The sequence below is a fragment of the Balearica regulorum genome, chromosome Z (assembly GCF_011004875.1).
Source record: "Balearica regulorum gibbericeps isolate bBalReg1 chromosome Z, bBalReg1.pri, whole genome shotgun sequence".
In the NCBI taxonomy this organism is placed as follows: domain Eukaryota; kingdom Metazoa; phylum Chordata; class Aves; order Gruiformes; family Gruidae; genus Balearica; species Balearica regulorum.
Window position 1 is genome coordinate 66,797,403 of NC_046220.1, and position 23,359 is coordinate 66,820,761.

Below are 23,359 nucleotides of genomic sequence, written 5' to 3' on the forward strand. Positions count from 1 at the left end.
TCTGAGGCGCCATCTTGTCACTGCCAGGGGGCGGAGCCCGGGTGGTCGCAGCGCGATTTGCAGCGGGAGGGGCAGCAGCCTTCACAGCGCTGAGGGGAGGAAGCAGCTCGCAAGGAGGAGGAGGAAGGTTTTAAAGCCAACACGGAGTTGTTCGTGGATGAATTTGGGCTCAAGTGGAGCTGGGAGTCCCTGTACTTCAACGGCTCTATGAAGAGCTCGTTAACCAGAGAGAATATAAAAGCATGGTATATTTGCACCAAAGAAGGGAGAGCTGCAGCCACTGGAAAACAAAACTCACATCCCATGGGTGCAAATACACACAGATTTCTAAATAATGTTACATGCCCTTTCTCTGTTTTATTGAACAATCCAAAATGGTAAGATCTGATACCAAAAGGAGATTGTAAAATTATCTAGAAGCAGTTGAACCCCACCTCCTTGATATTTCTGATCCAGGGGCAATCCCAGCACTATCAGATCACTTTTCCAAAATTACACGGTATCTACCTCTACTGACACTGAAGACTGGTAGTGCCTCAGACAAGCCACTTCATAAAAGGAGTGGGTTAATGGTCCAGAGCATTTCTGCCCGCACTTTTGACTAGTATTTGGCCCTGGTGACAAGGAGACATGAATTGTGCTTTGTAGCATTGTAACTGACTGCAGCTCGAAAGGTGCAGCCTGCACACGGGTGTGAAGTAGTCTGCAGCATTTACAGCAAGCCTAACAAGCTGGGCAGAAGGGATATATTACCAATCATGAGCACTTACAACTCAAGTGCACATGAGGTATGGGCTAAAGCTCTTTTGGTGCTGCATTCTACTATCATCTGTAAAAAAAATCCCAAAAATCTAGTGAAGAAAACAATCACTCAACAATTGATCTTCAAAAATTAACAAAGGCCTCCAAATCATTCTTTATAAATCATTAAGGGTAATGCTATCTCCTTAGCCACTGTTCTTCCTTCTCTGCTTGGGTACCTACTTTCATAAAACTTGTATCTTTGGATGGTGTTCCTTATCTGCAGTTTTAGTTAAAGTCTGCCAATGAAGTCAAAATTTATTGGGAAAAATTGAGACAGAACCACAACATATATCGTACTTTTATAGGAAACTAGTTTAAAAACAATCACATGGAGCTAGTGTTTGAGAATTGGTTTGCGGGTGAACAGAGAAACCAAACCTCAAACCACTGTCAAGGCTTATACTCCTATGTCCAGACCTGAACTTTTGCCAACAGTTTGGGATTTTGTGAGGCAGGCACACCACAGCAATGAAAAAAGCAGAATTAACTTCTCATCTCAGAGCTTTAAAAATGTTTATAAAGTGCCTCTTGATTTACTCCCTATTCACTTAAATTCTATTGTTAGCCTTGCACATCTTTTCTGATGTGGACTGAGTGATGATATATTGCAAACTGAGGGAAATAAAGTGTCACAGCAGATGCCTCAGCATGCTTTCCTGCCATCTCCTGGACATTCTCGGTAATGACAGGGAAGAAAGGTCTCAATCCACAACTTCAATTCTGGGTATTGGCAGCTGGGTGCCATAACAAGAAAACAACATGCACGTTTGCCACAGTATATGCATATTGTGGGTTTTAAAAGCAAGACTGTCACATTCATGATTCAGCTCAGCAAGGAAGAGTATGCACTGAGAAAAAAGTTGGCAAAGGGAAACATGGTGACTTGGGAGGTGGACACAGTCAGATCAGAACAGCCACACATACAAGTTGCTCACTCAGAAATACATGATATTTATGACACTCCAACATGTTCTGGAAGCAATCATTACCTTTCAATGAGAATTTGCAAAGATGAGACACTGTCCTACTTCAACTAATGACCATCACGTAGAATGCAGAATGTACATTACTCCCACCAGAGAAAAAAAATGGGAATAGCTTACTATTTGCCTGCCAAAGAACTGAACGTGTCCTTTGCAAATGAAGACATTTTGGTAAGCAGGTATCTTTGACATTTACTGCCAACTGCTGGGGACAGGTGATCTCCACCATCCCTTGTTCCTAAAAAGGAGACTGCAACATCACAACTACCACAGAGTAGTACCACAGTAAGATTCAGGAGTTCTATAGTGAATTAAATAAAGGAAGGTGCATTACATTCAATTTATCTTCTATTTAGTCCTTGAAACATCAAGAAGGAAAATATATGACAATTAATACATTTTTCTGATTTGAAAAAATCAGATATTAGACTTTATCTGAAGATTTATGCTGCCCGTTTTTGCTGGTGAGTTGATGTGTTTATGTCTATTTGCAGAAGTCACATAAGTAATAGCAACTATAAAGAGAATGATTCTTCAAAATGTAGAATTTAGTAGTCACAAAAAAGGCTACAGAACACTGGTTTTCAACTATTTTTAAAATTTAGAAATTTTAAAAATATCAAAAAATCAGGAGAGACAAGCAACTGAAACAAGACCTAGCTTTGCAATACATATTCAGATTGCCTGAATATGGGAATGATTGTTTGCTACTTAAATCACAAGCAACAGAATCATTTCACTGAAAACAAAATAGCATATTAACTTCCAGGATACACCTCAATCTGATCTAACCATATCAGCTCACCTGACTTGGTAATTAATAGTTACATTTACAGTGATGCAAAATTTAGATATTTAATGTTTGATCTGGGGCATAAGCAGATGAGGCTCATAGATACACTGTTGTCCTAGAGACAATTTCCTACCTTTATTATCGATTTAAAAAATTTAGTGTTTGTTGCTGCCCTTTATCTAAACTTTCTTTATTGATACACCTAAGATATACATATATCAGCCAATACTCACTCATACATGTCATTTAATATTAGAAACTAAGTCTTGATATATCGAGTGTTGCATATGAAATTGTGTCTGAACAGTAAGTGTACCAGAAATATTTTATTCGCATTGGTAAACTAAATGTGTTTACATTACAATAAACAAAGGGCAAAATTTGTCCAAAAACTTTTATTTACTATAAAGACAAAACCCACCAAAATAGGTACAAATTATACTATATAAAATTGGTTCAATGGGGTAAAAACTTTTAATTAAAATATCTTGATATATTTAAAATAACAAAGGATACAATGAAGCCAAATTTCTTAACCCAGAGATTTCTGTAAAATTTGCTTGCACAGTAAGGTGCTAATAGAAGTTAGCCCTTAAGCCCTGGAAGTCTTAGGAATCAGTCACATAGCAAATATAATTTCATTGTGAAAGTGAACTTTGGTAGAAGAAACTCTATAGGACACCTGAGGTAGTAGAAACTGGAATAAACAGCAGTAGACGTTATTTACAACTTAAGTACCAAATAACATTAAGAACACAAAAAAAATAATTACACAATACAATTTTCAGTCCAGCTTTGATCCAAAGAAAATAAGAATATTACATCACATCTGCATTTTAAAAACACCACAATTACCAGCAAGCTGAGGGAAATGCAAACAAACTCAAACAAATGCATTTGGACATCTAGAGGCAGTTTGAGTTTGAAATGTGGTAGGCATGGTGATCTACAAAGTAATACTGATTAGCTGAGGTTCATCAGTCTATACAGTTTACATTTCTGCCAGAAACAGTATTAATCTGACAACTGATCTTCCAGTACATGAATTGGCAAGAGTGCATCCTTTAAAGCTTGCACATAAGAAAGACTTGGAAACAATCTTATTAGAATGAGAAATTCTAAAGTGGTCAAAAAAAAGTCAAGTACAAAACAGTTAGAGCTACCAAACTTCACATTTCGGTATTATCTTTTTAACTCTTCAAAGTCTGCCAATCTTCCAAAACAAAGGAATGTAAAATTTCCAAAAGAAACACATTCACAACTAATGACACTGCTTTTTTTATTAGCATGAGCACTATCATTCTTGTAAACTTATCTTTAAGATGTTTTACTTCCAATTTGTGTTGTACGTTTTTAATGTACTATAGCTTATTCAGTTTGTCCTGAGTCTTTGAAAATAACCCATTCCATTTCAGTCCAACAATCCAACTGACTTCTGAAGAGTTAAAACATGAACAGTATTTTTTCCAAATGGATTAAACACAATCAGTATTTGATTTAAAAAGATCCCCCTTCAAAAAAAAAGCAAAAGAAAAGCTGCCATTTTCCTTCAGAATTACATGCATCAGAATCTAAAAAACCTGCTTTTAAAATTATTTTAAAAACCTGTTTTTAAAAAAAAAACACACACCTGCTAAAAACACAAGTTTTGCACTACAGGTGAAGCTTTACTTCACATTTTACTTTATCTTGCTTTTCAAGTCCAAGTTTGTTTCTTGTTAGAATAAATACCTTTCTTACGGTAATATTTTTAACATTTTCAAATTAAATTATCACTAATGGCTACAGTAAATAGATGATGTACGGCAGAAGGAAAACAGCAGGTAAAACTTGTTATCAGTAGAGAATGTCACCTCAGTTTTGTTACATAAAGAATGAGAATTGCTCATAGCCAGCACCTGCTTCCACTGAAGTACAGGATACAGTCTCCCGTAAACTTTAGTGGGAGCTGGGTTTGGGCCCTTTTACATGAAATACATGTAAATCTACATGATTTGCCAGAAGAACTGCTATATGAAAAGAAGGCTCAACAACTTTTAGTGTGATTCAGACTCAGTTGTTTTATGCAGAACAATCTTGGTTTTTTTTCTGTTTCATTTTTTAAATAACCTATACTATCAGAGCCTTCAACACTGCCCCATTAAAGGTGGCATTCTATTTTATTCTAGATTTCCAGCAAATCTGTTTTTAAAATTGTGTCAGCAAGGTGTTCCATGACACGGTTTGCATCTTTTTCTAAAGACTATTTTAAAAGATCACCTTTCCCTGAAAGTTAAAGATACAATGAAAACAAACTTTAATTTCAAAAGAAATTACATAGCCAGCAGTAAATGCACGTGAACCACAACTGCCTGCTCTTAATTTAAGGAAGGCAAAATGTTTTTTTTCTTAAAGTATCCATCAACATTTGGATTTGGTACTCAGAGAGCTCTGTGTAATTAAAAGGGACAGATACAGAACTTCCTTTTAAACAGTGCTGAAAACTGACTAATTGCAGAACCCTCTGCTTACATCTACGTGATGTGAAATGGAACAGTGATTGTTATAGTAAAACACATCCTGAGCCCCTCAGCTGCTAATATTGCTGAAAAAGTGCTCCAAAGAAAATAAAAATCACTTATCTGCTAAATAATCATGCAGATTTAAGGAAAAATGCTTTTTGAGTTCACGTAGAGCCAGATGTTTGAAAAGGCACAGTTTAGAAATCTCTGCTCAAGTTGTGAAATATTGCATACTGAGCTTAGGTAAAGATCTCGATTTGTCAGTCACATACTTAGGTAGAGTCCTCCACTGGCCTTAAGTCCTGGATGTATCTGTCATTAAGGCCAGCAGAATAATACAACTTGCTGTGCTTAACTGCACTGCAAGACAGTTAATTGTATATTCAGCAGAAGCTTCTTCAGTAATCAGCCTTATACATATGTAGCTACCATGTAGTACGGAAGACTGGGTGCTTCAGCAGTTCCCTCGATGGGGGTCTGTCCTGAGGCTGAAGTTCTAAACACCGAAGAGTCACATCTTTCAAGCCAGGAGACAGATGTGTAGGGATTGATGGAGCAGTAGTTGCGCTAGCAATCTGAACAAACAGAAAATAACCTTTTATAAGTCTGTGATACTTAAGCCTCCTCTCCTACTCCAAACACCTTCCACAAGCTGATAATTTTCAGCTGACAGGTTACATTTATGAGCTTTTATCCACTTAGCATATTTCCTACTGCAGTTTGAAGATTACATTACTGCTTCCATTTTATAATATGGGTCTTAAAGTTGTCCTTATGCCTCTTTCCTTCATAACATCAGTTCTATTGCCTTTCACATTCTGCCTCTCTCCTTGCACTTTTCTCTAAATTTTCTTCGTACAGCAAGATTCTGGAGCAACCATCTGCTAAGCAGGCTGTAAGAAAAACTCTTATGCCATACATATGGGGTATTCCTTAGTCTACTAGTTGTCATTGCTGTTAACTGGCATAAGCCAACATACAGATATATTAAGCTGAGTGATGTTACATTATGATATGTTAGGCTGGATATCCTCTCTTGCATTGTCTGTGCTGTATTTCTGCTACCACCCCAAAGGGCAATCTTTCTCAGATAGATACAGATCACTCCCAACCAGATTAATTTTTATCTTATCTAGATCAAATTAAGCAAGATGATGGTGAACACTAGGGGTGGCACCCCCACATTCACACACACAGAACCAAGACAATTACATCTTTTATCACAAGGGGTTTGTACTTAATTAGAGCATATTTAGATACTGCTGTGCTAGTTCTGTTTTGTGGAAACATTTTCTTCACTCATGCTAGTGAAGATGTTAATCCCTTTCTTCACTTGTGGCAGTATTTTCTTCTTTCATGCCTACAGTTGAACTAGACTTTTAGAATTAAAATATACCTAACTGATTTGAGTAAGAAACATGAATGCCAAAATGGATGGCCTAGAAAAGGGAGGGGCAGTATTTATATATAGCATGGCACAATCATAGATATCTTTCAGCAAAATGTGTGTGGAACATCAAGTTTTTACCAAAGGACATTCCCTGCTATGAAATATTAATACACACAAATGATTTATGGTAGAAATACTACTTTTACTCCTGTATTTTACAGTAGTGTAAGAAAGTTTAAATCCCTATCTTCTGCTTAAAGCCCAGATCAACTCTATTTCCAAATTTTTTTTTAGCCTGTTACACTAAGTATTTGTATCTTAGAACAGAGCTTTTTTGCATATTATTGTATTGGTACCTTTTTTTTAACAAGCAAGTATGATTATGTTGATATCATGTATTGATTTTGTAGTAACAGCTCCAATACAAAGAAGAGCAACAATTCCTACTACTTGTATACTTGTCTAAAATTTACATCACTGTATATGAAATTAGTCAGCATCTTTTGTAGCATATTTGTAGCAACAAAATACCTCACCTTAAATATCAGAGCAAGATGATTGGAGTGCTTCTCTGCATTCCAGGGAGGTTTAGCACAAGCCATTTCTATAACAACACAGCCAACGCTCCACACATCACAGCTCCTACCATATTGCTGACCTCTCAGAACCTAGACAGACCAAAGTTCAGATTATCCACTTTAAAGTCTCTTAACTCTAAGTAATTTAGATTTTAAAAAAAAAATAATCAACTAAGTGCATTCTGAGGAACATTTCAAGTCGAGAGAATGATCAGTGATGAAAGTGCCGTAAGATTTATACAGCTGTAGAACTACTAAATAAAATGCCTGATCAAGGGGCAAAGCAAAGTACCTTGCAATAGTTAGCTTTTGACCAAATGGTCATTTGGGCTTTAGTAACAATACTTATAATAGATATAACAAACTACTTAAAACAATTTTGACAGCAAGAATGAAATGTCATTATTGCTATGTTGGAATCACTCCTGTTCTTTAGAACAAGTACACTTAAAACACATTTGAAGCATTTACAGCAATTTTCTTTTAGTTGTCTATATGAACTAGCTTAAAGAGTTCAAACAAACCTTTTGAAGTAACTTCCAAAACTGGTTTCTTACCTCCGGTGCCATAAATGCAATAGTTCCCAACAACTGTCCCTGAAACTCCCCAGCACCAGTTCCTTTGGATGCCAACCTGGCTGCAGCTCCAAAATCAGCAATTCTTAATCTATGACCTGTGCTGTCAATTAGCAAATTGGCACCTGTCAACAGCATAATAAAAATACTGCTAGTTGGCTTTCTATTAAAGGCAAAAGGATGAATACACACTCTTCCTCCCTCCATTTCAAAACTATAAATGGGTTGACCTTCCCCACCCCCAATATCAAGAAAATGTAAAAGTCAAGGACAAAGTCTAATAATGTCACTTTTCTGTTATGCCTGAATGACACTGCACACAGCCTGAGGCTATCCGACAGATTTAAAGAAGCAATCAAACTAGACAAAGTAGGGCAAACACAGGATTCTGGAACAATGCCTGGAGACAGAATAATGAAAGAAAATGGTAACCTAAAACCCCGGAGGTTTTTATTGCCTGCAGCTCCCTGTGAATTCCCTGTGAACTTATTTCATCCTTCAGCAACTTTGAGTTGCCTTGAAGAGAATTACAGAACAATTGAAAGTTTTCCTATTTTAAGGAGAAATATTAAAAGACAAATATTTGCCATCACTGTGTTGCTACTTATCTGGATATCTCTTCAGTTCATGGACAGTTATAGTCACATTAAAGTGAAAAGGTTAGTAAGACTGGTATTTCCCAGTAAAGTCAATATTTTGATCAAACACAGTACAACTGTATGGTCAATTAGGATGAAGGAAGAAAACACAAATTTTATTATTATTTCAGTGTAAACATTTAATTTAACTAGCAATCTTTAAAGCTACACAGCAACTTCATATGTTATTTGAACAAACTCAGAAAATCAATTTTTCTAAATTATCAGCACAGGTAGCAAATATCCCCAAGCATGCTATGAACATTCTGATTAATTTCAGTAACTAAAGGTTCTTAAAAATGATTAGACAAACCCAATAGAAATACCAATCCTGAGATGGTATCTGAGAAAAGCGATAGGTCTCAAGCTGAAATAGATGCTGCTTTCTGAATATTCCTTTTTAAAAGACATTCTAAATAATTCTCACCTTTAACATCTCTATGGATTATCTGATTCTCATGGAGGTAAGAAAGGCCACGTAACAGTTGTTCTGTGTAATTAATAATAACTGATTCTTTGAAGGCTCCATATTTACTTAACAAATGAGCAACTGAACCTCCTAGAAGACAAAAAAATAATGCATTTTATCAACACATATTTTGTATTACTAGAATACAGCACTGCCTCCAAAAATTGGAATTTGTTACTGGTATTCCTAATTTATAACTAGATTTCTTCCCCCCAAAAAACACATTAAAAAGTTTCATAGGCAAAAAGTAATATATTTGGTTACTTAATTACTTCCTACCTAGAACTGTACACATTAGACATAAACCTTCATGCTTCTTAATAATTCTATACTTCCTTAAAAGAATGTACAAATCCCTTTGTATACAAAGTACTGTGGCTGATAAAAAACCTACACATTTATCCACGTTTTGCATTAACGTTTAAGAAGAACACTAGCTTTCTTTGGGGCAATCAATACGTGCAGCCTCCAGTAAGCGTTCTCTCTGAGGATCTTAATTTACTTTTGTTACCATCCAAGTACCAATATATAGAAGTAGAGAAGTAAGGAAAAGCAGTACCTTCCTCTATTTTCCAAAATTGATACAAAATCTTGAGAATCTATATATTTCCATTGTGCCTCTCAAAGTATTCTAATATAACTTGGGCTTGAATGAGGTAAATAATTCCTGACATTTTGTTATCTAAATATTATTTCAGAAAAATTGTATTTTAAAAAAAGTTAAACACCCTTAGTTTTAAGAAAATATTTTCTGCACTACTGCTTGTAATAACACATACTTGGGCTTTGTTTGTTAGTATTCTGGTAGTGCTAAGTGGTTTCTGCCAAAGAACATAAGTGTAATGCTTTCTTTCGTAAGAAATAAGGACATATAAAACACCAAATCTAGTCATGATAACTGGACAGCAACAACATACAATCCATTCATAAGATTTATTAATCTCCTTAAAAAAAGTATATAGACTTTCTTTTCCCTACTCTGTATAATAATGAAAAGATTTCACTATTTATTACTAAATTACCACTTAAATATATTTAAGATTTGAACATCTTTTTCCCAAAGCATCCTGCTTACTACCTATTATTAGAAGTTTACTCTAAGTTCTTAAATATCTTTGCATGTCACCTGATGCAATTTTTATGAAAATGCATGGGACAAAGACAAGTTACAAGTATTCCAAACTTCCTAGCACAGTTATTTTTAATAATAAATTTACACAGGTACGCTGAAAATGCAACAGTTTAATGTATTTCCAACTGAAGTGCCTGTCTCTCAAAGTTTCCATCTCCTCTGTTAGGTTCAGAAATGGAGGAAAAAGTAGTAGAATTTTTGTTCAGGGCTTCCAACTGCTTTAACTGTATGACAGATTAAGTACAGAAAATTCCAAATCAAGAAAGGATGCACCAGAAAGAATATTGCTACGACCACTTGAACTGTTCTGTAAGTAGGCCTTTGTACTGGTTACCACCAGCAATGAAAATCCAAATTTGTAAACTGCAGTGATGCAAAATGCAGTATGAACCTACATAGTTCCAGACTCAACTGCTATTTTCATTTTCTTTGGTATAGTAGTTGTTTACCTGCCATCCATTCAATAAAGAGGTTATAGTTGCTCTTCTCACATGTAGCACCCAACATTCGAATAATGTTAGGATGGTTCAGATGACTCATCATCCTTATTTCTTCTCTCAGTGCTTCAACTACCTCTTCTTGCTCAGATGATGTGTTCCTGACATATGTCACCTGTTTTGAAATATGGTAGTCAGATTTACTGTACATAATTACCAGTCCTGTAAACCTCCCCCCACCTCCCTCCCCCCGCCTTCAGTACAGTAACAAGAATGGATGATTTTCCATCCCTTTTCACCACCTGGAAATAGCAAGTAATCTTTTATCTCAAGCCCCTTCAGCTGAGAACATATCTCCTTGTGAGACAGTCAGAAAATTGAGAGTGATCTTCCAGGGAAAAATCTCTCCAAGTGTGGAATGGGGATACTTCCCTCTTCACTCTCCTCCGCTTAAACTAGGAATTTTTTTTCCAGATGTTGAAGAAAAGGAAAGATAAGGCCTGAAATGTGATCCTGACAATTTATTATTTATAAGATTTTTACCAGTTTAACCATACTATCTGTTTCATAACTAAACATCTTATCCCAGAAATCTGATGTGGGGAAGAAAAAAAGCAGATCAGAAGTCCTGTAATGGAACTGGAACCAACCCAACTCTGATCCATACTACATTCTGAAATAATGGTATGCTGCAGAGAATGTCTCTTGGGCATCAGAATCATCATCATCTCTTCAGGAGGAAGATCAAAGACTATGTGGACAGTTCTACTCTTTCATAAGCAAAAGAGTTTCAAGGGAGGAATAGCTGATGAAGATATTCTTCCCCTGATTAAATGTTTTGAAATTGATCAATTCCATAGGTATAAGTTCATTCCAGAATTAGTAAGAAAATGTTAGGATGAATATTCTCTCTGTGTTGGTATCATGATTCAGACCTAGGGCACTTTAAGTGTGAAAGATTTACTCACATCTAGAACCTTCAAAAATCTTGAGTGAAGCATGTGCATTTGGGCCTCTTTTCTCAGTCACGCTTCTGTATCTATTAATTCAAATACTAAAAATACTTGCCTCAAAGTTGGCTGTTGGATCAGAGGAGACAAGCATTAAACTGTATTTCCTCTGCTTAAATTGTTTTAGGAAAAAAGTCTTGACAAGTAAGGGGAAACTACTTTTAATAGCTACCTTGCAAACAGGGCATCAATTTGGAATCAAGAGATCTGGGCTCCATTCCTAACCCTGTCACTGATTTATGAACTTGATAAAAGTAAAAATGCATTTGAAGAACTATGAAAGAAAATGGATGTATAAAAAGCTACAGTACTTTTTTCATTTTAATATTTTCAATTTTTTCACTTCTTATGTTAATACCATGCACATAAAGGGTTTTTATTATGTATTACGTGAGAACACATGACAGGGAACAGAGGAAGCAAGGAACGCAAGAAGTCTGTGAGAGCCAAGAGCTTTTATATTTAATATTCCAAAGAATTATTGAAGAACAAGCATAATATACTCAAGAAAGTGAAGTATTTGAAGCATTTACCTGTTTTACAGCCATTAATGTCCCCGTTCCTACATCTTGAGCTTGGTAACAGGAAGAGAAAGCTCCAAGACCAATTTGCTGACCTTTAAGCCATTCTGCATCTTCTCTGTAATGGTGTTTTGCTTTGGTATGTCCAGGCAGGGTTTCTGGTGTCTGCAAATTAAATTCCAAATCAATTCCATGTTTACTAGCATGCATCTAAAATGTAGACATTCTGGAAGGTTATGAAATATCCAAGCTTTACGCCTCTCTTCTCCCTTACAGTTCTTTGTACTGCATGTTATACATGTTTCAGCTGAGACCGAACCACCAGTATATTTCATCACCCACATATTCCTACTGTGGGTAAGAACAGAGAGCCTCCTCTATGTTCCTACCTGAAGATGAAAGGCAAGATTTAAGGACAAAAACAGGAGCAAGACTTTTTTTCTATTCCTGATCTCACATCTAGTTAAGGTTTTAGTTAGCACCTACAGTAAACACAACCAAAATCATGCTTTCTACTTAATTTATTTCTCTCCTTTTATGTTTCAAATGTTGTTACCTCATGCCAAAGATCACAATTAAAATACTCCTGTCTCTATTCTTATTTCTTGTGCTTTTGTCTATTTGCAAACAAATATCTTTTTTCCGACTTCTCAAGTATCTCGCATCTCTCAGAAGATGTGACGACAAAATATCTTCCAACTCTGCCTTCTCTTTCAGAAACTAGTTTGGTTTCTTACAATTGCCTTCAAAGTAAATTAGCATTAAGTGTCAGTACAGTTCTACTCCTGCTTAAAAACTTTGTTCTCATGTCCTGTTTCCCCCACTTTTACACTTCCTTCTCTGCCATTTTAAAGGTTGGTACGTGACATGATATTTCTCTTCCAATTACCTTCTCTAAACTTGTTAATAACCATAGAAGGATTCTGTTAGCATGCTCAACTGGCAGACTGCTTATACTTCAACTCTGAGGAGAGGGTACTGAGTACCTCTGTGTTTTATGTAACTTTGGAAATATAACAGCAGTGCTTTATAAAGTCAGTGAACCTCAATTAAGACACGCTAAATTCCCATATATATACTTACATCCTGCTGAATGATTATGATATCTTCACCATTTTCAACCTGTAGTTGGGGAATTATTGGCAGGGCATCTTGAGACGCTGACATTGCCATAGCAATAGCTAAAGCTTCCTCCTCTTCAGCTTCCATCTTTTCCTTGCATTTTTGATTATGATTTACATCATCTTTGTAAGTATCATCATTTTCTGCCCGCTCAGGAGAAAGAACTGCAACTTCAGACTTGAATGTAACTGTGCCATCACTTGTTGGCATGGAGGCCTCAAGTAGGTCCTCAATACTGGAATTGAGCTCTGCATTAACATCCAATCGACATTTTTCATCTACTGGCGTGAACACTGTCTCTTCACTTGGTATAACTGCACTGCTACTACTACTATTGCCATCACACTGTGAAATATCATTCAGGTCAAGTGTCATACTGTTTTTTAAGATTTCTCCCTGCTTGTTCGCCTCACTTGGGGTGGGTCGTGATGGCTTTGGCCTATGTATGTGACTGGAGGGCAATGGCCTGGCTTGGGTAAAAACTGGAGAAAGTTTCTCTGGTTCTTTATTTTCAGAACAGTTTCTATGAAACTGGAGAGAAAGTTTCCGCTGTGTTTGAGGAGAAGATGAAGGGATTTTGCAGGGAACGAATCCCTGAGGTCTGAGTTTAGAGACATCTGTTACAGTGCCAGCTGGTACAGATGGGTTTGAAGGAGACAGAAGCGTTGGGAATAGTGACTGGGAATGACTGGATGAAGGAGAAGAGTTCAAACACTGACTGTGGGGCTTTCCTTTTGTTTGAATGGCTGGCTTTGGTTGTTCAGTAGTTACTGATGAAACAGGAAGTCCCACAGCAAGGCCAGCCAGCATTTCAGAAATGTCCTCTGGACTGGCACTCAGTTTTTTATCACTTAAACCTTTCCCACTTTTCCCTGATAACTGGACAGTATTGTTAGGAGTATTACTTTCTGTAGTTTCTGGAGAGTTATCTGGTACAGGGAGCTGCAAAAAGTCTTCATGTTGACATTCTCCAGAGTGCATTTCTTCCATGCCTAGCTGGATGGCTTCTGCAATTTCCATTTCATCTGCTATTGCCATTAGACGTCGACGCATCCTTGCACAATGAGTTGAGCTTGTCACACTCAACATTTCTAACAGCTTTACAAAAACATGGGGCACTCTTGCCACCATTCTTGCTGCACTCAAAAATACTCTCCGTGATAGTTTACCAACCATTGAGTGGCAATTGTCAATTGACTGCAAGGTGAAAGTTAAGAGGGAGAGGAGTTTCTTATACCTAAAAAAAGGAAAAGAGGTGTTTTATACACTGATATGCTCTAGTTAAATAGTGCCAAGAAAGCCATTTCAAAATAATGTATTTAGATGTCAGTTCTGCAGTAGAAAGGAGACTTACTGCTGAACTGGTGATTCACAGGTCAGAAGATTTAAAAAAAGGCAATCATTTACTCCAAAAGTGCGTTTACATTATGCATATAAATATATACTACTTGTTTACAGGAATTAGAACAACTTTTTTTTTTTTTCTTAGAAATCACCAACATTATTCAACTATGAAGAGTAATAGTCACATAGTGTAAGCAAGTACCTGTCTACTACAGTTTCAGCCTGTAAAACATCTCCACAGACAATGTGGGGATAAAATTCACCAGGAAATTCCAACAGAAGTCTGTCTATTAGACAAAGTCGCCCCAGTAGCGCCTGCCAGTTGCTAGATTCAGTTTGGGTTCCAAGAATACAGTTTAAGACATAATCCACACCACCAATACCAATAGATCCTATAACAAAAAGTTGATAAAATAAGGATTAGATCTGTTCATAGTCTCACTTATCTAAATAAAAATCAGAACTATATCATACAGAAATACACATTGTACACCCAAATTACGCCCCTGCCAAACTGCTGAGAGAAATACTGTTTTCTTTGCCATACTGATATTGGATAAATCCTGTATTAAATTTAAAACACTTCACATATAATTGAATTATAATTACAAGTAAATATACTGAAGAGCTATTATTACCAGATTTAAGTATTTCTCTCCCAACTGCGAGCTCGCCTGCTTGGCCTTTACACATCTCCAATAGCGTTGAGACTGAAAGTTGACTTGTTCGACTGTAAGAAATTAAAACCAAAATATCACTCTTTCAGCAGATGCTTTCAAGGAAAAAACAGTCTAATCATTACATTTCAATAATCACTAGCTTGGAATTGTGCATGGAAAATTATTTCACATCACTTTATTCCAATACATTTCTATAATCCTCTATCTGTAAGCTACCAATAGTTCTGACATTTTTTACAAGGATACTTCCAGAAGTGTAATGTGTATCACTAATAAATACATAAAACCCCAAATAGGGCCTCATCCTCTTGCAAAAACAGGCCGAATCCAGCGACACAAGGAACAGTTTTATCTCACTTATACCTTTAACTTTAGATGTTGTATTGCTAGACTATTGCCAGGCCATCTCCAGCTGCCACTTCAGAAGCAATGCTGCTTAAGAACTAAACCTAAAGAAACAAAAATCAAGCTGGTGGACTTCTGCCCCTTGTTTACAGTACACGGGAAGAAATGGTTGGTCTGGCAGAACAAACAGGGTAGCTTGGGACAGGAAGACAAGGCCTACACAAGCCAGAAATGCCAAGGGTATTCACTCAGAATAGCCATCTCCTAACATTACACTACAAAATAAAAAATAGCAGTGTTAGGTTAACACTTCAGGGCACAGATATACAACAGATTTTGCCGAAGCAGGAAACACATGTGATTGGTACTTGCTGAAGGGGACTTGGTGATTGCTTAAAGATGAGTCATGAGAATTAGACCAAAACAGTATCAACTGAGATAGAGGGGATGATGACTGCACCTAACATCTTCCTTTATTTTTAAGGGGAGGAAAAAAGGCCTTATGAAAGCAAAATATCATTTAAGATCTCTAAGTCCTGGAAAAATACAATCAGGTGTCTCCAAAACCTACATCTTTCAAGACAGAAGTTTGTTTGTAGCAATTAGACTAAAAAAAATATGATACACTGACACAATCCACACATTTTATTTCACCACCAACTAAAAATGGTCTCCTAGTTGCACATAAATAGCAACAAATACCAGCAACAAAGACAAGAAACTACTGGATAGAGTCTAGCAGAGGGCTACAGAGATGATTAGGGGACTGGAGCATCTCTCAGATGAGAAAAGGCTGAGAGAGCTGGGTCTGTTTAGTCTGGAGAAGAGAAGACTGAGAGGGGATCTCATCAATGCTTCTGAATATCTAAAGGGTGGATGTCTAGAGGGAGGGGCCAGGCTCTTGTCAATGGTGCCCACTGAGAGGACAAGGGGCAATGGGCACAAACTGGAACCCAGGAAGTTCCATCTCAATATGAAGAAAAACTTCTTCACTCTGAGGGTGACCGAGCACTGGAACAGGTTGCCCAGAGAGGCTGTGGAGTCTCCTTCTCTGGAGATACTCAAAACCTGCCTGGATGCAATCCTGTGCAACCTGCTCTAGGTGATCCTGCTTTAGCAGGGGGGTTGGACTAGATGATCTTCAGAGGTTCCCTCCAAACCCCACCATTCTGTGATTCTGTGAAATGAAGCTTCAAGAAATTTCAGTAACAATCCAAAATTAATTTGAATTTCATAAGACATCATACCTGTTGGCATCTGCACATTTAACTAATATTGTCTCTACAACTGGCTTGAGAAGTCGCTGTAGTTTAGTCCTCTCTGCCAAAGTATGACAGGGTGTATATACCAGCATGGCTCTTAAAGTTTTCTAAGAGAAAGGAAAAAAGCAATACATATGAAATCAAATTAGCTACACATTTTTTTCTTAAGAGTTGTAAATAGTTTCATATAAATTGCATTCAAAATATCAGTGAAATGTTCAAAGGATAAAGAGTTTACTACATATTCACTGTTAGAGTTAGTCATGTATTCTTTGAGGTTGGAAAGAACCTAGTCATACAAGTACTGTTAATACATTACACTGTAGCAAGCATTTCCTTATATTTGGCCAGTGGAGTCATGACATTTCACTCTTGATGAGGATTTTGTTCATCTCACTTTCAGATGATGGTTAAAAGTTAAGTCACCAATGGTGCTCAACAACGATTACTAGGATTCCTGACTTCATGTATCTCCTCCCTCTTCCTCCCCTTCAAAAATGAAGTCATTTCGAAATTACTAGAATACAAGTAAACAGCTACTTACTAAAGCAGCAACATACACTTTGTAGACAGGGTCAGCACAGACCATGGACAGCACACTGCAGCAAGATTCCACCACCACATCTCCTGAGATGCTGGTCTGAGATGACCCACTAGCTGCTCCTAGCGCTCCAGCACTTGCGTTGTTTCCATTGCTACTTCCAGAATTCCCAGTACTTTCACCATTAGCCAGTAGCAGAGCACCACTAACATCATGGGAAAGACGTCTTAGTGCCATCTCTCGTATATTCCAGTTTCGAGAAAACAAGCAACCAACTAACTCCATTCCAAATACCTGTCAAGGAAAAAGCAACATTACATGAATCAAACTGAATAATACTGCAACACAGTCCTGTGCAACCTGCTCTAGGTGATCCTGCTTTAGAAGGAGGGCTGGACTAGATGATCTCCAGAGGTGCCTTCCAACCCCTACCAATCTGTGATTCTGGGATTAAGTACTTATGAAGAGAAAAGCAATCAAAAAGAGCAATGAAATGTTTCTGGTGAAAAATCACCTTAAGAAGTCCGACAGCAAAAACGTGTCAGAAGGTACAGGTTTTCTTTAAAAAAATATTCTGTCATAGAAATCATAGAATGGTTTGGGTTGGAAGGGACCTCAAAGATCATCTAGTTCCAACCCCCTCTGCTGCAGGTAGGGACACCTTCCACTAGACCAGGTTGCCCAAAGCCCCATCCAACCTGGTCTTAAACACTGCCAGGGAGGGGGTCTCCACAACCTCTCTGAGCAACCTGTTCCAGTGCCTCACCACCCTCACAGTAAAGAATTTCTTTCTAACATCTAATCTAAATCGACCCTCCTTCAGCTTAAACCCATTACCCCTTGTCCTGTCACTACACTCCCTGATAAACAGTCCCTCACCATCTTTCCTGTTGGCCCCTTCAGATACTGGAAGGCCGCAATTAGGTCTCCCCGGAGCTGCCTTTTCTCCAGGCTGAACAATCCCACCTCTCTCAGCCTGTCCTCATCGGAGAGGTGCTCCATCCCTCCCATCAGCTTCGTGGCCCTCCTCTGGACTCGCTCCAACAGCTCCATGTCTTTCTTGTACTGGGACCCCCAGAGCTAGACGCAGTACTCCAGGTGGGGTCTCACCAGAGCGAAGTAGAGGGGCAGGATCATCTCCCTTGACCTGCTGGTCACGCCTCTTTTGATGCAGCCCAGGACACGGTTGGCTTTCTGGGCTGCAAGCGCACACTGCCGGGTCGTGTTGAGCTTCTCATCAATCAATACCCCCAAGTCCTTCTCCTCAGGGCTGGTGTCAATCTATTCCTTGCCCAGCCTATAGTCGTGCTTGGGATTGTGCCGACCCATGTGCAGGACCTTGCACTTGGCCTTGTTGAACCTCATGAGGTTCACATGGGGCCCACCTCTCCAGCCTGTCAACGTCCCTCTGGATGGCATCCCTTCCTTCCAGCATGTCGACCACACCACACAGCTTGGTGTCATCAGCAAACTTGCTGAGGGTGCACTCAATCCCACTGTCCGTGTCACTGACAAAGATGTTGAACAGTGCTGGTCCCAGTACTGACCCCTGAGGAACGCCACTCATCACTGTTCTCCACTTGGACATTGAGCCGTTGACCACAACTCTTTGAGTGCGGCCATCCAGCCAATTCCTTATCCACCGAGTGGTCCATCCATCGAATCCGTGTCTCTCCAATTTAGAGACAAGGATGTCATGCGGGACAGTGTCAAATGCCCTGCACAAGTCCAGGTAGATGACATCACTTGCCCTTCCCTTATCCACCGATGCTGTAACCCCATCACAGAAGGCCACCACATTTGTCAGGCATGATTTGCCCCTAGTGAAGCAGTGTTGGCTGTCACCAATCACCTCCTTATTTTCCATCTAGCAAGACAGTTCAAAATCAGTTTTTACATTTAAAGCTTCTTTTACAAAGTAAAATTACCTGAATCCATGGATCAGCCAAATCTTTATAGGCAGAAGGAATCTGCTGGACGCCATAATGAGTAGGGTTAAAATTGCTGTCTTGCGTTCTTCTCTGTGATCCAGCTGTAGATTGCTGCTGTGTTTGCTGCTGAACCACACGGATAACAGAAGAATCCACAGGGCTTGGCAATTCATGACTACAGATTAACAACAGATAATGTGGATTAGCAAATGAAACATTTACTGAAGTAAATGCTTCAGCATATTTAGGAACATCAACTAAGGATCCAGAAATGGATAGTTTGTTACACGCAGATTGAATCCTTACCTATAGAAATCATGAGATCTCCATTTAGATCTACAAAGAGGACATATAAGTGGCTCTCTGTTTCTTCTGCATTCTTCTGCCCCTGAAATACAGCAACAGAATAATAAATACTTCAGTTTTACAGTGTATAAAACCAGAAGCTAGCAGTACTATTTCCAAGTTTTACTGAAGAATGTTAGTTTCAGGATAAATGCTTCTCAATCAAGCCATTTGCAGCAGCCTGATAAATATGGGCATGTAAACATTTTTGCATGCAGAAATGCTTCAGTTTAGCACTACAATTAATATTAAAAGTTATGAACAAAAATGCAGTTCTTTTTGTACCTGAAACATAGGAAATATGGTTTCAAAAGTATCAAAATATCGGAGATGGACTTTTATTTGTTAAAGCAAACTGTAACTATTTATGTACTTTATTTAATGTAGTATGGAAGTATACTCTGTAATTCACTATATAATCCTAGCTGATAGTAGATGACTTTCATGTATTCTAATGACAAGTCACAGGGGGCTAAAAGTCTGTTCCTAACCTTGCTCTAATTGGGCATAATCTTTTCACACAGGTAAAAAGTTCAAACCTCTACCCTTTAAGTTTTTTCAAAGCATCAAACCACAAATTTGATCTGTGAATAGCTGATAAAATAGGGAGTATCGATAGTACCCGAATGATACCAAACTCTCACAAGAGCTACTGGTCATCACTTAAGAGCAGGTTTCTCGTTTTTACTTTTAAAACAAACAAAAAACCCAATGAAAACACACTAAGTTATAATACTTTTGCATACTTAGAGTCACCAGAAATTAGCAAGACAAAGATGACAACATACATATTGACATGCAGTGGTGGTGTAATTTGTTTCTGCAGCCATCTTCACACACAGTCAGGCTCTCTTCATCCAGCATGCCTAACAAACAAATGGGGCACATCTGTTCTTCTTCATCCTTCATACTATAAAAATAATTTGTGATTGTCAAAGTGGCATATCAGAATTCAGAACAGGCTTTAACAGCAAAAAATTATTAACTTCCAGTTTGAAACAGTCACTTCTGACTACTGATAGTCTATTCATGAATCATTCTCCTTAACCTTGGTCTGAATATTAAGCAACCAAATTTTTAGAAGCACTGAGTACAGACAACACGTTGTTGACATGAAAGGGAAAGTCACAAAACACGTGACATCTTTTCAAAACTGGGTCGGATACCAATTAGAGATTGAAAGGCCCAGCCTTGGGCACTTACTTTTTTTTCCCCTAAGGCTTCTTTAAAAACCAAACCTTTGGTTTTTTTACTTATAATTTGGGTTTGAAAAATTAAGATTTTTTTATATTTTGAAAGCTACCCACGTATTTTTTTCCATCACACTCCTTTCAGAGTACTGAGTTACAAGGTAGTCTTTAGCCGATTACAGATAACTGTAAATACTATTTGCTGAACATATGTAAAACAAAAAAAACCTAACAGAAAATAACAGCTACTCAAGAATTTTCTGCCACTAACACAAACACTAACATACCTACATATCACATGTGGATTTAAAAAAACAAAACAAAACTAAACAACAACCACATTTTCCCTGTTTTACATGTTGCTTTCATTTTATTTACCCCACCTTATTTTTAAATGGATATAACCAGAGATTTTGCCAGAAAAAATTATTCTAGACTTAAACAACATGTAGTGAAAAACATAATTTTGATCTCCTGTAATATTGTTTAAGTGTGCAAAACTCTTACTATTCATAGCAAAAATTTAAGTTTCAGTTGCTGTGTGTCTAAAAGTTTGCAGGAACCCTGTATTTGTTCATGAACAATATATTTTTTTTAAATAAGTGTATATACATTGTTTCAATACATATATATTAACTTCTATTTCCTTGCAAATGGTTGACATTTTTTTCCTTGAAAAAATCCACAAAAATAAGCTTACAGTGAAAAGTATTAATTTAACTTTTTGAAGAATTAGTAGTAAAGCAAAAATAATTGCAAGTCAAAGTTTACTCAGTTCTCATTGAGCCAGTAATGCTAGGAACTAATCATCAGGTGTACTGGCAAATAACTGAAAAATCTTTCATCCTGTCAAAAATGAGAACTAATGGAGCAAAGTTCACAATCCAGTGAAGTCAATTCTATGGAAAAAAAAAATCCTGCACAACATATCTACATTACAGAATTGACTTGCCAGATAAGCAGTTTGAGCGTAGATTATGTATTTAACTGCTTAGTTTATGCAGTTTATTTACAGTGATACAATTTGGCAATTTCAAAAAATAAGTAAAAATTATGGGAAATTAAGGTCACAATCTGTACATCAGAATTATAAGCCTGTCTAAATATATTCATCTAACAATACGCTTATTATCACAACGTAACATACCAAGGTGGTCCTGAAGTTAGGTTTCACTTTACACAACAGAAAGCCTTAGTCTGGGTTTCCTTCTGTGGTTTGACCTCTCTAGAGGATGTCTAGTTGTGACCTCTCTAGAGGATGTCTAGTTGTGCTGGTTTTGACTGGGAGAGAGTTAATTTTCTTCATAATAGTCGGTATAGGGCTAGTTTGGATTTGCTGGAAACAGTGTTGATAATGCAGAGGTGTTACTGCTGAGCAGTGCTTACACAGAGCCAAGGCCTCTTCTGCTTCTCACACCACCCCACCAGCGAGTGGGCTGGGGGTGCACGAGGAGTTGGGAGGGGACACAGCTGGGACAGCTGACCCCAACTGACCAAAGGGATATCCCATACCATATGACGTCATGCTCAGCATATAAGGGGCTGGGGGAAGAGGAAGGAAGGGGGATGTCCAGAGTGATGGCATTTGTCTTCCCAAGTCACCGTCATGCATGAAGTTGCACTTACATTTTAAAAGTTTGTTTCCCAAATTCACAAAGGGTCAAAGTAATTCTTTTCACAACTCTACTTAACATTTTTCAAACAGAAGTTATAAATCAAATATGCCCACTTGGTACCGTGGTGACTAATGTATACTCGATTCTTTGAAATGAAAACAGCTTTGAACAAAAAGAATGTAGGTGATTCTAAACCTCCAAAGTTAGAAGAAAACTACAGAATAAAGCTTTTAATTCCTTTAGAAAAATACTAACCTGTTTTCTGAACTAGATGTAGAAGTACTAGATGATGACAATGTATGAGAATTTGACATGCGTGAGACAAACTTCTGGATGGTGTTACGAGATGGAGCTTTGATCCTCGAGCTACGCCTACTGTGATATTTCTGGAACAAACTCTCAACCTAACATCAGAAAAAGATAGCAACAGTCGTATTTATGCTATGAATAGCTTGTAATTAAAAGTAACATTACTGAAGCTTAACTACTGCTAAAAAAAAAATCATCTATTCACCTTCACAATAATGCGTTAGTAGTAGCAGCAGGAATTGCAGGAGTCTTACAAATAAACAAATCACAAGAAACACTTTACAACAAAAACTTATTTGCTTATTAAAAACAACTTTAAGTATAGACACAATTACTTCTGCAGACTCTCTATTTACTCTCTATTTCAGCTAATCAGCAAGACAAATCTACTCAAAATTGAGTAGAAAATCCAAGATTTGAATCACTCACACTGAACTACAGCTCTCTACTATTCTTCTAGTTATGTCTTATTTGCAGCTTGGGGTTTTGTTTCTACTTACGGAGCTCTTGAGGCTGAATTAAAAATATAATTAAAAACATATATCCTTGTTGCTTTGAAAAGCAACAGTTTTCAGCATTTTTAAGATAATGTCCTAAAGACTTTTACCTGGAGTGTTTTTTAGATCTGCCATTAGATCTATTAGAAATCAATTACCTCAAAGTTCTTCAGTGTCTTTCTCCAGAGCATTGGGTCTGAGGGTTCAAGCTGGAACACCCGCAGCATAACAAAGAGCAGATGAATGCAAAATGTTCCACGGCCACAGCTACAAGTCTGCAAAGGCAAGCATATGCTAAGGCTCTACTGAATTGACAATTACATACATAATTTTTCCACAGTTAAGT

At 37.5% G+C, this 23,359-nt stretch overlaps 1 protein-coding gene across 2 annotated transcripts in view; it reads right to left on the reverse strand.

Annotated features, from left to right (window-relative positions):
- Window positions 1-4,197: 4,197 nt before the first annotated feature.
- The window catches only part of MAP3K1 (mitogen-activated protein kinase kinase kinase 1), a 61,982-nt gene continuing 42,820 nt past the window's right edge, over window positions 4,198-23,359 (reverse strand). For both annotated transcript variants that reach the window (XM_075739568.1, XM_075739567.1), the window contains exons 5-20: window positions 23,172-23,288; window positions 22,463-22,611; window positions 20,190-20,311; window positions 19,363-19,444; window positions 19,054-19,231; window positions 17,129-17,419; window positions 16,570-16,691; window positions 14,936-15,027; window positions 14,500-14,689; window positions 12,915-14,190; window positions 11,844-11,996; window positions 10,313-10,475; window positions 8,690-8,821; window positions 7,607-7,749; window positions 7,008-7,139; window positions 4,198-5,656 (exon numbers count right to left, since the gene is read on the reverse strand). In XM_075739568.1, coding sequence (XP_075595683.1) covers window positions 5,507-5,656; window positions 7,008-7,139; window positions 7,607-7,749; window positions 8,690-8,821; window positions 10,313-10,475; window positions 11,844-11,996; window positions 12,915-14,190; window positions 14,500-14,689; window positions 14,936-15,027; window positions 16,570-16,691; window positions 17,129-17,419; window positions 19,054-19,231; window positions 19,363-19,444; window positions 20,190-20,311; window positions 22,463-22,611; window positions 23,172-23,288 — 3,492 coding nt within the window. In that variant the 3' untranslated portion in view covers window positions 4,198-5,506. The remainder of the gene's footprint in view (window positions 5,657-7,007; window positions 7,140-7,606; window positions 7,750-8,689; window positions 8,822-10,312; window positions 10,476-11,843; window positions 11,997-12,914; window positions 14,191-14,499; window positions 14,690-14,935; window positions 15,028-16,569; window positions 16,692-17,128; window positions 17,420-19,053; window positions 19,232-19,362; window positions 19,445-20,189; window positions 20,312-22,462; window positions 22,612-23,171; window positions 23,289-23,359) is intronic.